This window comes from Polypterus senegalus, chromosome 10 (assembly GCF_016835505.1).
Source record: "Polypterus senegalus isolate Bchr_013 chromosome 10, ASM1683550v1, whole genome shotgun sequence".
In the NCBI taxonomy this organism is placed as follows: Eukaryota; Metazoa; Chordata; class Cladistia; order Polypteriformes; family Polypteridae; genus Polypterus; species Polypterus senegalus.
Genome location: NC_053163.1, coordinates 22,799,380 through 22,814,106, shown reverse-complemented (window position 1 = coordinate 22,814,106; position 14,727 = coordinate 22,799,380). Strand labels below are relative to the sequence as shown.

Sequence of the window (14,727 nt, the reverse complement as noted above, 5' to 3'; positions counted from 1 at the left end):
TTTTGTGTAAGTGACAACTGTGAAGTCTTACTGGGTACCTGACATCAGCCAGTTTCTTAAGCCTCCAACTGGAACATTTCTGTCTTTTCTTAACCAATTCAGCAGTCTCAACAGACTATTTCAAAGATGAAAACCATACATTTCTTTTTATTGTTTACTGCATACCTATAACTATATTACCTCTAAATAACTATATTACTCCTTGATTATTCCCTTTATTCTCTCACAGGATTTAAACAGACATCATCGGATTAACAACTGGGCTGTTTCTAGCTTGAACTTTGGCATTTTCTTCAAATAAAAACTTCCTTTCTTTATACCATATAATTAAAATAATATCGCAAGGAAAAGTGAAAAATACTAGAAGCTATAAGAAAATAGTGAAGACATAAAGGAAGCCTGCAAATGTCAAGAGAAAGTCTAGGGTTAACTTACCTGCCACTTAATATATTCACATAATTGTAGATTAGCCAGTAGCAGGCACTATGTAAATGTGCACTGGAACTGGAGAAGATCCAAAGGCGGGCAAGAACCTGAAGGAAGGAAGAAGCCGGAAGAGAAGTTTCATGTAAAATAAAGGAATTGAATTGAACAATACATGATTAGATATTTTACTACAATCTGTAAGAAATATCATTAATAATAAAGGTAAAGCCTTAGTCTGAAGACTGAATATTTAAATTCTTCCATCCACACCATGGAAAACAGTAAGTCTTTGTTTTTTTTAATCTCAAATCTTTTAGTAAACAAGGACAAACTCTATTTGTTAAAATTGCACTTTAGCTGTTAACTTTTGTGTGTTTAAGTGAGTGCTTCAGAATTAACACTTCAATGCTTTAATGGTGTGACTGAAACACTATATGATATCATTTCAGGCGTTACATGTAGGATGTGACAAATAACAAATAGCTCTTATCCCAAAAGTCTTTGATAACAGTAGCTGTGAGCTGTTGTTGAATAACAGAATAGACGCTTTGCTTTTTAAAAAAATTGCAGTAGTGGAGTGAATTTATTATCCACCCAACATGCAACATGTTGTCCCTATCTGGTGCCATGATGAACAACACAAAGCACCTTACCTGATGGTCAGTGATGATCTTGGTGGGTGTGCTTTCTTTTACAGGATTATGAAATACAAATAGGCGGCACGGTGGCACAGTGGGTAGCGCTGCTGCCTCGCAGTTAGGAGACCGGGTTCGCTTCCCAGTTTCCTCCCTCAGTCCAAAGACATGCAGGTTGGGTGCACTGGTGATTCTAAATTGTCCTGTGTTTGTGAGCTGGCGTCCGGCCCGGGGTTTATTTCCTGCCTTACGCCCTGTGTTGGCTGGGATTGGCTCCAGCAATCCCATGTGACCCTGTAGTTAGGATATGGATGGATGAAATACATATTACTTATATTTTTATAATAACTATATTTAAACATGTGTGTATAAAACATTATTTCATATTTTTGTAAACAAAATTACATTTCACTATTGTAGGCATTTTATCGGGTTAAGAGTTTAGACAGATGTTAAATTCTCAACTCAGACAGATTCACAACAGTCTCATATCTAACTGATGGTGGAAGAGCAGTGGGGACCACTAATCTGACTTCAAATGACTGCTTTTAGTCTCAAAGACCAATTTTGTCTTTATGAGATGAATTAGTTATACGAGGGATATCCAGAAAAAAAGGTTACAGCATCTGTTAAAAATCAAAAAATGAATATATTTCAACCAAATTTACAGGGTATGTTCCAAAATATATGTTTATTTGTCAACATAATCGCCGTCAACTTCGATGCACTTCTTCAGCCTGGGCACCAGCTTCTTTATTCCCTTGTCGAATACTCTCCGCTCCACCTCCGAAAGCCACTTCTCCACTGTCTCTTTCACCTCCTCATTGCTGGAAAAACGTTTCCCACCCAAGAATTCTTTCAGTTTGGTTTCCACAAGTTGACGATGGATCTTGTCCGCGGATTCGTGACTCAAAGTGAGGAACTTGATGACTGAACGAATCTCGCATCGGCAGTAGGTGGAGCAAACAGCCTCAGCAGTGGTTGACGAACTCACTTGCTGTGATGACATTTCACAAGTGACTGACACGGTCCCGGGCTTATTTTGACCGTTAGGACCCCCCTACACGCAGGTATGCCAACCTTGGAAAAAAAAAAAAATTCCCTGCACCCTCCAGGGCACTTGTAACCTTTTATTCTGGATATCCCTCGTATATACAAAGGACATTCAAAAGGTTTCTGCACTGTTATATTTTCATTGGAAACAGTGAATGCGAGAGGAGTAGTAATTGGGCAGTAAAAAGTTGGTACAACGCTGGGGAAATTGCATTGCAAAGGAAGGTGACTATGTAGAAAAGTGATGTCATTTGTTTTTGAAATTCTTAATAAATTAGTCACAAAAAAGTGTGGAAACCTTTTGAACATCCCTCATATAAGGAATTTTAGAGTTAGTGTGATTTACTATTGTGCTTAAGGTTATAAACTCGAACAAAAAAATGCAAAAATGGCAAGTAGCTGCTTGTTCATATGTAGCCTCAGAGGTTCTGCATTATTTAACCAGGGTGTGCTTTATAATAAAATCTCAGGAGATAAGTAGCTTTCCTAGTGTGTTACATAAACATGACTTCATAAGCAATCTCCCAAGGTAAGTGTTATTTAACCGGCATGTGCAGAATGAAACCTCAGAGGCAAGGCAGCTTTACTTCACGTGTGTTATATTTAATGCAAAGCCTAGCAATTCAAGTTCAAGCACTTTATTGTCATTGTGTAACACAGCGAAATGACTTTTTGTGACAGCCCCAAGGTGCATTTCAAGAAAAGTCAAATAATTCCAAATATGTCATATACGGTGTTAAGTGACCAAGTAACCAGAGAAAATTATTATTGCTCAAAGTACAGCAGAATAAACTGTTAATGAATAGTACATTACATATTCTATATTGTATTACATTATTATATTGCACATTACCAATATAACTTATTGCACATGTTCAATTAAAAATTATCTCAGACTGAGGAGATTCAGAGTTCAGAAAGGTTATGGCAGATGGGAAAAAGCTCTTCTTTAGTCTGTTTGTGCGTACGTGGATTGACCTAAAGCGTCTTCCTGACAGGAGGAGCTCAAACAAAGAATTTCCAGGATGAGTTTTGTCCTTGAGAATGTTTTTGGTCTTTCTAACATAGCGAGTCTTATACGAGAGTTCGAGTGATGGCCGTTCAGTCCCAATAATGGCCTCTGCTGTTTTTACGTCCCACTGCAGGGCTTCTTTAGCAGCCTTGGTGCAGCTGTTGTACCTGCAGGCCATCATGCAGTTAGTTAAGATGCGCTCTACAGTGCACCTATAGAAATTAACCAGCAGCTTCTGGACGAGGTCAGCTCTCCTTAGCTTCCTGAGAAAATGGAGGCGTTGTTGTGCTTTGCCTATTATAGCCAAGTTGTTGACCTCTGAGATGGTGACTCCTAGAAACTTAAAGCTGGAAACTCTCTCCACAGCATCTACAGTGATTGTTATTGGACTGTGATTGGTCTTTTTAGTGGTCCTAAAGTCCAGAATAACTTGTTTGGTCTTTTTGGTATTTAAGACCAGGTTGTTGATGTTGCACCATACTGTCAGATTCTGAACCTCTTCCCTATATGAAGCTTTATTGTTGTCTGTTACAAGCCCAATGACAGTCGTATCATCAGCAAATTTAACAATAATGTTTAATTGGTGGAGAAGAGTGCATAGAGAAGGGGACTTAGTACATGTCCTTATGGCACTCCAGTGCTCAGGATAAGGATGGAGGATGTGTGTATGCCCATCCTGACAGACTGGGGGCGGTTGGAGAGAAAATCCAGTAACCAGTTGCATATGGACGGAGCAAGTCCTAGTGCATAGAGTTTTTGGATCAGCTGGTTAGGTATGATGGTGTTAAAAGCAGAGCTGTGGTCAATGAAGAGCATCACGACATAGGTGTTGGGCTTTTCCAGGTGCGAGAGGGCAGCATGTCGAGCCACACAGATGGCGTCCTCAGTTGATCTGTTTGACCGATAGGCAAACTGGTATTGGTCTAGATCAGCTGGGATGGAGGCTTTGATGTGGGTGATTACCAGTCGTTCAAAGCACTTTGTGATGACAGGGGTTAGAGCGACTGGTCAATAGTCATTAAGACAGGTTATCCTCGGTTTTTTGGGAACAGGTACAATGGTTGTGGATTTCAGGCACAAGGGGACTACACCTGAGAAGAGAAAGAGGTTGAATATGTGTGTAAATACCTCCGCTAATTGGTCAGCGCAGGCCAGGAGCACACGTCCTTGCACATTATCAGGACCTGCTGCCTTCCCTGTATTGATGTTTTCGAGTGCCTGCCGCACATCATGTATGTGTACAACCACAGGCTGTGGGTCTCCGGTCAGCTCGAACCTGATTGGAGGCTGGTTATTGTCCTTGTCAAACTGTGCAAAGAAACTGTTAAGTTCTTCTGCTAGGTTTGCATTTTTATTGGCCAGTGTGTATTGTATGTCATTTTTCTTTTTGTAATCCGTGATTAATCAGATGCCTTGCCACATCCACTGTGAGTTTGAGTTACTGTCAAAGTCCTCCTTAAATCCGTTGTTTGTACATTAGTTTAGCAGACTTGATGCCTTTCTTGAGGTTATCTCTGGCAGCTCTATGGGCTGAGGTGTCCCTTTCCCTGAGCAGCTGTTGGACTTCACTATTCATCCATGGTTTCTCATTTGGGTAGACCTTAATCCTTTTGTTGACAGTGACATTGTCCACACCGTAATTAATATATGACAGCACAGTATAGGTCTGTATAGGTCTGAAGTATATGTCTCTAAGTCTGTCTGATGAAAAAATATATTCCAGTCTGTTTCTTGAAAGAGTAAATAAAAAAGATTAAAGAGTATTTACCAAATATGAATATTCGGAAGCTGAGTTCCAGCATGTATCTGCAGAAAATGGGCTACACCTTTTCCAGGATTAATTACAATGCTAGCAGGTAAAAACCATTAAACTTTACAATAATTGAAACTGTATTCATATCAAATTGTAAATTATGTTCACTAACACACTAGAATAAAGGTATAAAAATGGTGAAATAAAGAGTATTAAAAATGCAAAGGCATTTGTTCTGGGAGGCAATTACTTATCTTCCCATTATACATTTAACCTTCAATTCAATTTTATTGTCCCAAGAGGAAAATTTAGTTTTCTCTTATGCACTATGAGAACCTAAAACAAAAAGTTCAAGTGAAAAATTAAAGGTCTTCGTCAGTGACGTATGGTGTGAACATAAACTTCAAAATGTTTAAAACCAGTTCAATTTGCTCTCAAGAAAGAAAGGAAATAATGTGACAATTTTCATAACATAAAATGTAAAGCTTCACACCTGAGAAAGCATACCTGGAATCTGCTTCATTAATGGGCACTGTAAGATATGGCCGGCTATGTATCCCGGCCAATACCTCCAGGCCGCCAGATGGAGCCCTCCTTGCAGCGTAGAGGTGCCCTACTGGATACCATGGGGGCCGCCAGGAGTCGCTGCAGGGAGGCCCAGGGACTATTTTCCCTACACTCCGGAAGTACGTCCCACTCACATGGACAGAAGAAATGACGTGCTTCCGGGATGAAGAAAAAGAGAAGTTTTACCTGACCCGGAAGTGATAGAAAGTCACATGGACTGAGGGACAAACACTTCCGGGTCAAGGAATATAAAAGGACTGTGGGAACTCCCAGGCAATGAGCTGAGTTGGGAGGCAGGGTGGCTAAGCGTCTGGGAGTTTGGAGGATTTGTTATTATTGTTATTGGAGTATTTGGGAGTGGAGGGTGCTTTGTGCACATTAGTATTATAATAAATTTCATTATTGGACTTTTACCTGGTGTCTGACGTGGTGTCTGAGGGTGCCAGGGTGTGAGAAAACCCTAATCTATTACAGCACATTACAATACAATACAATGCAGTTTATTTTTGTATGCCCAAAATCACACAATGAGTGCCACAATGGGCTTTAACAGACCCTGCCTTTTGACAGCCTATTCAGCCTTAATTTGCTAAGAAGACAAGGAAACACTCCAAAAAAAACCCTTGTAGGGAAAAAAAAAATGGAAGAAACCGTGGGAAAGGCAGCTCAAAGAGAGACACCTTTCCAGGTAGGTTTGATGTGCAGTGAGTGTCTAAAAGAAGGGGGTCAATACAATACAATACACAGAACAGAACACAAGTAACCATCAATACAAAAGAAATATCACAAGTACAGAGCAGAATTCAACAGTCAATGATATCACATAATAAGATTTGGATTTGTTCAGTGTCCTGGAGCCCTTGGCCATCAAGCTGCCTCCCCCTACTGGCCATTCCACAGGTGAGTCAGTGCTGGGACAGCCAATCCAATGAAAGGACCCCTCTACCTGATGATTCCTGTGATCCTCCATCAGAGATGACTTTACCTTAGGCGGGCAAAACAACTTGGCAGGTAGGCAGTGGGCACCAAGTGCCACACTTGAGTACCGAGAAGAGAAACAGATGAGGAGATGGTTAGTAAAAAATGAGAACTATTATATTACTTATATATTAGTGCTAATGACTAACAACATGCAGAGATGCAGTCTGTACAGTTAATCAGCAGCTCTAGTCAGGGTGTGCTAAACTGAAGTGGTGAGTCTTCAGCCGGGATTTGAAAGCTGAGACCGAAGGGGCATCTCTTATAGTAGCAGGCAGACCAATCCATAGTTTAGGGGCCCTGTAACTAAAAGCTTGACCTCCCACTATTATTTTATTAATCCTTGGAAACACAAGCAGACTGTCATCTTGAGATCTTAATGTACGCTCTGGTTTGTAAGTCATGATAAGTTCAGACAAGTAAGCCGGACCTTGGCCATTTATGGCTTTGTATATTAAAAGGAGGATTTTGAAATCTTCCCTAAACTTAACCGTGAGCAATGTTAGGATTTAAGACCTGGAGTTACGTGTTCGTATTTTCTTGTTCTTGTAATAATTCTTGCAGCAGCATTTTGGATTAACTGGAAGCTGTATAGAGAACAGTTTGAACATCCAGTGAATGCCAAATTGCAGTAGTCAATAATACTAGAAATAAAGGCATGAATTAATTTCTCAGAATCCTGCTTATTTAGAAAACACCTTAATTCCCCAATATTTTAAAGATGAAAGAAACATGATTTAGACAACTTTGTAATGTGAGCATTAAATGGCATGCTAGAGTCAAAGATAACTCTTAGATTGCAGGCTGTTTCGGTAAAATGAATGGTGACATTAATCGATTAACATTAATAGAAATATTACTCAGATATACTACAGAATCATCCATCCACTTTCCAAACCAGATTACTCTGAGCAGGGTCATGTGGAAGCTGAAGCCTATACAAGCTAGCATTTGGCAAAAAGCAAGAACAATCCATGGATGGAGTGCCAGTCCATTGCTGGAAGAACACATACACACAATAGGGCCAATCTGGCATTGCCAATCCACCTAACCTGTTATGGAGTTCAGGGTGTTGTTTTTAGATGGGTGCAGAATTGGCTCAGACATAGGAAACAGAGAGTTATGGTGCGAGGAACTGTATCAAAATTGGCTAATGTTAAGAGTGGTGGTCCAGCATGGGTCAGTGTTAGGGTCACTGCCATTTGTAATATATATAAATGATTTAGATATGAATATAAGTAACAGGCTGGTTAAGTTTGCAGATGATACCAAGATAGGTAGATTGGCAGATAATCACAAATCCTTTGAATCATCACAGAGGGACTTGGACAGCATACAGGCTTGGGGAAATTTGTGACAAATTAAATTTAATGTCAGTAAATATAAAGATTGAATACACAATGGGAGGTCTGAAACTCAAAAGTACACCTTATGAGAAGGATTTAGGAGTTGTAGTGGACTCATCACTATACAACTGCCAGACAGTGTTCAGAAGCCATTAAGAAGGCTAACAGAATGTCAGGTTATATAGCGCCTTGATGTGTGGAGTACAAGTCTACAAGTACACATTGATGAAGTGTCATCTGGAGTACTGTGTGTAGTTTTGGTCTCCAGGCTACAAAAATGACATAGCAGCACAAGAAAAAGGCCCAGAGAAGAGCGACTAGGCTGACTCCATGGCTATTGAGGATGATTTACGAGGAAAGATTAAAAGAGCTGAGCCTTTTCAGGGTAAGCAAATATAGGTTACGAGATGATATTATTGATGTTTTTACAGTTATGAAAGAAATTAGTGTAGTCGATTAAGACTGTTATTTTAAAATGAATTCAATAATTACACAGGGACATAGCTGGAAACTCGTTAAGGGGGTACATTTCACACAAATGTTTCAATTTCAATCTGCTCAAGCCTGTATGCTGCCCAAGTTCCTCTGTGATGATTCGACAAATTGCAGATTATCTGCCAGTCCACTGAGCTTCATACCATAGCGCTGCTGTGTCTTTTCTAGCCCTACAACCAAAACTGTATGCAATTTATTTTAAGGTAAGTGTAATATTTTACAACTACATTCAATTTCAACTGACACCAGAAGCAATTCTGGTTTCTCTGGGCTATCTTCTTAGTTCAGTGTTTAGTTAATTTAACCAGCTTGTTAGTTATTGGTGTATCAAGGTAATTTATTTAAACTAAAAACAGCAGCAGCCCAAGCTCTGGCAGCTCTAACATTACTTAAATCAGATAAACTTCCTCCCACAATAAAGCCTTACTTTCCCAAACATAATGTGAAAAAAATTCCTGAAAATCAAAATAAATAATATTTGATGCAGCCCACTCTCACTCAAATGCTTTTATTATTTTTTTTTATGATTCTCACACATAATTCTCTGCTGACTCCCATGAAATAAGTAAATGTCTTGTAGATTTCAGATCATTGTCATCCTGATTTTTTTTAATCGAATTATTTAGGCATTAATGAGTTAACAGATGGACAGCTGCAGTCATTTTTCTGCATGAAGAAGACCGAGATCTCGCTGATAGACGAACCTCTTATACTGCTAAACCAGTTAAGAGATAATTACATCCTTCCAGAAGACAAGTATCAGGTGAATATTGCACTGATAATTGTGAATTTTATAGAAGAGCTTCAGATATTACACTGATTACAATGTGTGCCTTTGTTTTACAGGGCATACTTAATACCTCAGAGAAAAAGGAGAAAATCATCTCTATTTATACATTTTTGTGTCGGTTAGACAAAAAACCAAAGAAAATTCGTCGCTTCTGGGAATTAGTATTTGAGGATGACATTATGAAGTTTTATCCAGAACTTGGAAAACTTAAAGACACAATTTTCGAAGCTTTTAAAAGTAGGTTTATTGTTTTACAATGTGTTCATTTTTATCATTAGGGGTTAGATAAAATAAGAGTGCTAGTTTATGTATAAGCATTTCCATAAGTAAATACTTAATTACTTTATTCTATATTAAACAACATGAATATGAAGCAGTTGGCTTGTTCTACAGTCAGTATTTAATGATGAGTTAGGCTATTACGGATAAATCTCTATTTTTACAACTGTACCTGAATTGCACAATTCTATATGTGGCAGCCAGACCTTATCTAAGCAGCATGAAGCACAAGGTGGGAACTCACCCCAGACCTGGCTTACACACACACACACACACACACACACAGACACACTGAAGCACACGCACACCAGCCAGTTTAGAACTGGCAGTTTACTTGACAGACATGCTTTTGGCCTGTGGTGCTGCTGCTTTGCGGTCCACCCTATGTGGTGAGCACTTTTGAGTATTGAGAAAATCGCTATATAAATGTAAAGAATGGACTGATTATCTGGAGAAACACCTTCCTAGACATGGGAAATATATACAAACTGAACATACAGTGCCTGGTCCAAAATTTGAGCCAAGTGTACCACAATGTGTAATTTTACATCACTTGTAAAACTTTAACACTTCAACTTATTTTTATGGGCCAGCCATTTGGAAGCAAATACAGGTATTACAGAGAAAATGGAGATGACATGTAGAAAATCACAAATTAAATGAACACCTAACCTGTCTTGCTTTGCATAACCCTATTTTAAATAATGACTTTCTGTAGTATAAATGGAACTATTTACTGAACACAGCCTAAGTATGAAAGGAGCTGTTTCTCTTGGAAATTCCATCAATTTAGTTTACTTATTCTGCATTATCCTGTTTCATGGTCGCAAAAAGCTAAAATCTATTTTAATATCAAACACAAGGTAGAAACCTACAGGTAGAAGAAGTTCATTGCAGGATACACTTGTATACCAACACCTTCATTTGATTATTGAAATCTGTGTCTTGCATGCCTGTGAGATATGAAGGAGGTGATTGAAACATTTTAACTGAAAAGTAACAAGGTGGTTCTTCACAGACCCCAGAATTATGCTGTTTATTGACTTCTAGAGTCTTCCATTCTTCAGCTTGGCTCAATGCAATGCTATCTTGTCATGGACAGGTTCAAGTAAATTACTGAAAATGTGCTAATTTATTTTACAGATGATTGCAGTCAGAACACACATGCAGGAAATGAAGAAACGGAGATGATCTCAGGTACTCCAGCCTTGTTTCACACAATATGTGCTTCCTGTCTTCCTCTCCAATTATCAAGTAAAAACACAACTTTTTGTTTTCTTTTCTGTTCAATTATTTCTTTCCAGACCTCCACAAGTCGTGATTTCTGTTTCGCTCTTAGTGTCTCTTAACACCCTTTGAAAAATACATTTTGAAAATCAAACCATAGTGAAGGTTGTAAGTAGATTTCAACAGGGACTTTACAGTTTGACAGGACATCAATAATTCATGCTATGTTTAGTTCAGGTCACATGATTATATACAACATATAATTTATATATAATAATAATTAATAATAATTAACTGATCTATCAATTATCACATGCAACCACTGAGGAGCACTCCAACCAATAACAGATCTCAAGCCACAACTGTGACACCACCTTATATAAACTGCAGCTACAACATCTACTGATCAAGCTGACCTCACCTGACCTGCAGGTCATGTGACTTGGTCATGGTCACACAGTGCCAGTAGTGGGATTTGAACCCACAACCTCAGGGTAATGGCATTTGAGCTAATTAGCAAGATTTCTATATCTAGTTAGGAACATTTAAGAATGTCATATGATGCTCTTTATAGGAATTGGTTGGCTGTTCAGTCTTTTGGTGACCAAGGAAACAGAGCAGCTTATCTGTTGGTCACATTCTCAACATGATGAACATTAAAAATAGCAATAAGGGAACACTGCAAAATTTGTTGTGCCGTCCGTTCGACAAAATCACGGAAATGTTTGTGAACTTTGACAAACTCGAAGGGAAGGAAGAGCTGATCTAATTTTGAGTGGTTTACAATGATGCAGTGATCTTTTAAGTGTACCTGAGGGCTAGTGAAGCATCTGCCAACTATGCCGAAATGATTACTGTGGTGAGAAATGTTTTCTGTGCTTGGAGGCAGCAGTGTTAACCACTGAGCAAATATACCTTAAAAAAACAAACGATGCAGCCAAATCGAATACCACAAACAAAATACAACAAATGGCCGCATACAATCAAACAGTAAAAATATATATTATATATGCTGTCAATATTATTGCACTCACAAAGTTCCAATCTTGGGTCACACATTAGCCGTGTGGCATGGGACTGGCTTGTTCCATTTTTTGAAATCGCAGGTCCAGACACAACCGGGACATTTTTTTTTTGTTTCCCATGTATCTGTGCAGATGTGTTGCACTCTTTTCATCCATAAACAAGAAAGAATCACCTTGTAAACAGTAATACGCCTTTCATTTTTATTGCACAGGGTCACATGTGTTTTTCATCAGATGGGGAGGACTTTTTAAGGGTAGTTTTAGGTTGCAGCTGCAGCACAAATTAGCCATGTGGTGCTGCACTGTCAGGTAAAGAGATCAATGTTATATATCCGGTGGCAGTACTCATAATATTCTCAATATGGTCAGCTAATGTACCCCTCAAATGAAAATACTGGAAGTGTTTTTTTTTTAAATACGCAAGATGGGCTGGATCAGACTGGAGTGCTGATTGGGTTGTGTCATCATGGATGCCTGAAGCACATTGGCAATATCTTACATTACACATGCTTAAAAGTTATAACATTTCTGCTACAGCTCTGTGTTGTCACACTGGTTGTACAATGCATCATGGGACACTAGAAAAAATATTTGTCTAAGTCAGCTACATAATGAATTCCAAAGAAAATATTCGGCATAGAAGTTTATCGATTAACACTTTTCAATTTCACCAATCAACACTAATTTTGGAAAAGACCAATTTCATTTTAGCACAACATATACATGAACCAGAATTATGGAATGCAACTATTGTGATCAACAGTATAGTGGGAAATAAAATCAGGAAGAATAAAGAAATAATTAATAAACTTAAGAAATACTACAGGTTATTGTATTCATCAGTCAGAAGAAAGGGCTGATTAAGCTAAGGACTTTCCTGATAAATTACAAATGCTCTCTGCAATTTTATTTTGTTTTATAATTATGTCTTTCATTTTTCTATTCTTTAATATGTAAAGCACTTTGAGCTACTGTTTGTATGAAAATGTGCTATATAAATAAATGTTGTTGTTGTTGTTGCAAAGATTAATGTGATAAACCTCTACCTATTTGTAATACATGATACTATAAACACAATGGGAAGCGTGAAAACTGCATGTCCAGATGGTTATCCAATGGGAGTTTATATTAAAAAAATCTACTCAGCTAGTGCCATTATTAGCAATATTTGTTGAATATACAGAAAATTAATTTACTGCAAGTATCAATCTCCATTTTCCTGTGAAAAATAAAGGCTTACAAGAATGTGCCTTTTAAAGGTCACTTCTTAGTAATGATGTTAAAATCCTGCTGAAAGCCGTAGCTCAAAGAATATGTCACATGTTTTGGAAATGTTCTACACTTAAACTGTTTCAGGCAAACAGGTCAAACATCCTGGGACCTAAAATCACACCTCACTTAATTTAACAACAATATTTGAAGTAATAACAGATGAAATAATAGTGTTCTGCAGAAAATCCATTCTAGTATCCTGTGCGAAACTACCTGCAAGAAGACTGATTCCGCTCAACTGCAAGAATCTTAATCCTCCTTCAATAACTCTTTGGGAAAGTCTATATTAACTTTAATTAGAGAAAATCTTTTTTGTAAAGATCAGAAAAAAGTTGACTTATGAAGAATTCACTTATGTAACTGTAACATAAGCACACTGAGTCTTTCATTTAATTTACTAGTTTATTCTGCATAAAAAATTTTCACATGGGTTGCCTTGTCAAACAGCTCATAGAGTTGGTTGGGGTTTGAGTGTTAATTTTTTGTTTCATGGGTTGTATTCAAAATAAATAATTGTATTTTTTTATAGGTTTTTAAGTATGTACTGTACAGTACTTTAAATAATAATAATGTAAAAAAGTACATGAATGTTAATTTAAGGCATTTTATTGTCTTTGAGGGCATTTAGAAACTATACTGTTTATCTTTAGTGTTGTTCCGTAAAAACCTCTGCTTGGCATTTCAACTAATTATCATGTTTGGCCACTGTGGGACATTCCAAGCACTAGTGAGATCCTACTGTATGCCGTAAACTTTCCATGCTTTCATAAACTTTTTATTTCTGCCCTAAAATCAGTAGAAGGATTAATAGCTTTCTTTTTTCTAATGCTCTACAAGACCTTTATCAGTATCTTTCTCTCTATGGACTGCTGTCCACTGAATACGTAATGTATAAAAAGGTTGACCCTTAGCTTCCTCTAGAAGACCTCATTAGGCAGGTCTTCTCTATGAAAATCGCATTCAGATGAACAGAAGACATATTTTAACGCATCTAGGGTGTCTCGGCCAAACTCTTGAGCTTTTCTACTGTTTCCTGACCACACATCACAAAGAGGTGTAGTGAAATGTACCACATACTTTTATTGTGTTGACTTGAAGCTCCCAGAATTGGAAACTGCCTCCCGTGACTGTATAATCAGACTGAGTGAGCTTGGACAACCTTATCTTTTACTTCAGAAGGTAAGCCTTTTTGTTCACTGCAGATCACAGTCATTCCAATTTCTTCCTTTCCATTTTCTAGGCATTAATGGTATACCTAATGATCAGCTGCTGGTCTTTTTCCACAAGAAGAAATCTGCTATCTCACTGATAGATGAACCTCACATACTGCTAAACCAGTTAAGAGACCATTCTTTTATTTCAGAAGACATATATCAGGTCAGATGCTTTAGGAAGTGTTGATTTTTTTCTTAAATCTCAAAAATCATCACACTAATGACAATGTTTGCCTTTGTTAAATAGGATATAATTGATACCACGAATAAAAAGAAGAGAGTTTTGGCCATTTATAAGTTTTTAGATGGGCTGGAAAGAACAGAACCAAAGAAGATCCGTCATTTCTGGGAAGCACTATTTGAGGATGCTGTTGTGCGATATTACCCAAAACTCCAAAACCTTAAGGACGAGCTTTTGCAAGGTAGATTTCTAATTTCATGTAAGTTCATTTTCAGAAGATTCACAGCACCTCAGAGAAAATGTTGTGTTTGAAACTTCTTTTAATGCAGCACTGACAACCCACCAACCTTCACAACTATTGGAATCTTTTTCTTTTCTCTGCTTGAGCATACTGTTGAAGCTAAGCAGGTTGATTTAATATCGGGATCTGGTGAAAGTCTAACAAAAAATGTACATGTTGTCTTTTTCTGCCTC

At 37.9% G+C, this 14,727-nt stretch overlaps 1 protein-coding gene across 1 annotated transcript in view; it reads left to right on the top strand.

Moving 5' to 3' along the window:
- Positions 1-171: 171 nt before the first annotated feature.
- Positions 172-14,727, top strand: part of LOC120538130 — a 35,570-nt gene continuing 21,014 nt past the window's right edge. Inside the window, exons 1-6 of the mRNA XM_039767564.1 lie at positions 172-707; positions 8,892-9,028; positions 9,112-9,292; positions 10,478-10,531; positions 14,099-14,235; positions 14,320-14,494. Of these exons, the coding sequence (XP_039623498.1) occupies positions 698-707; positions 8,892-9,028; positions 9,112-9,292; positions 10,478-10,531; positions 14,099-14,235; positions 14,320-14,494 (694 nt within the window). The 5' untranslated portion in view covers positions 172-697. The remainder of the gene's footprint in view (positions 708-8,891; positions 9,029-9,111; positions 9,293-10,477; positions 10,532-14,098; positions 14,236-14,319; positions 14,495-14,727) is intronic.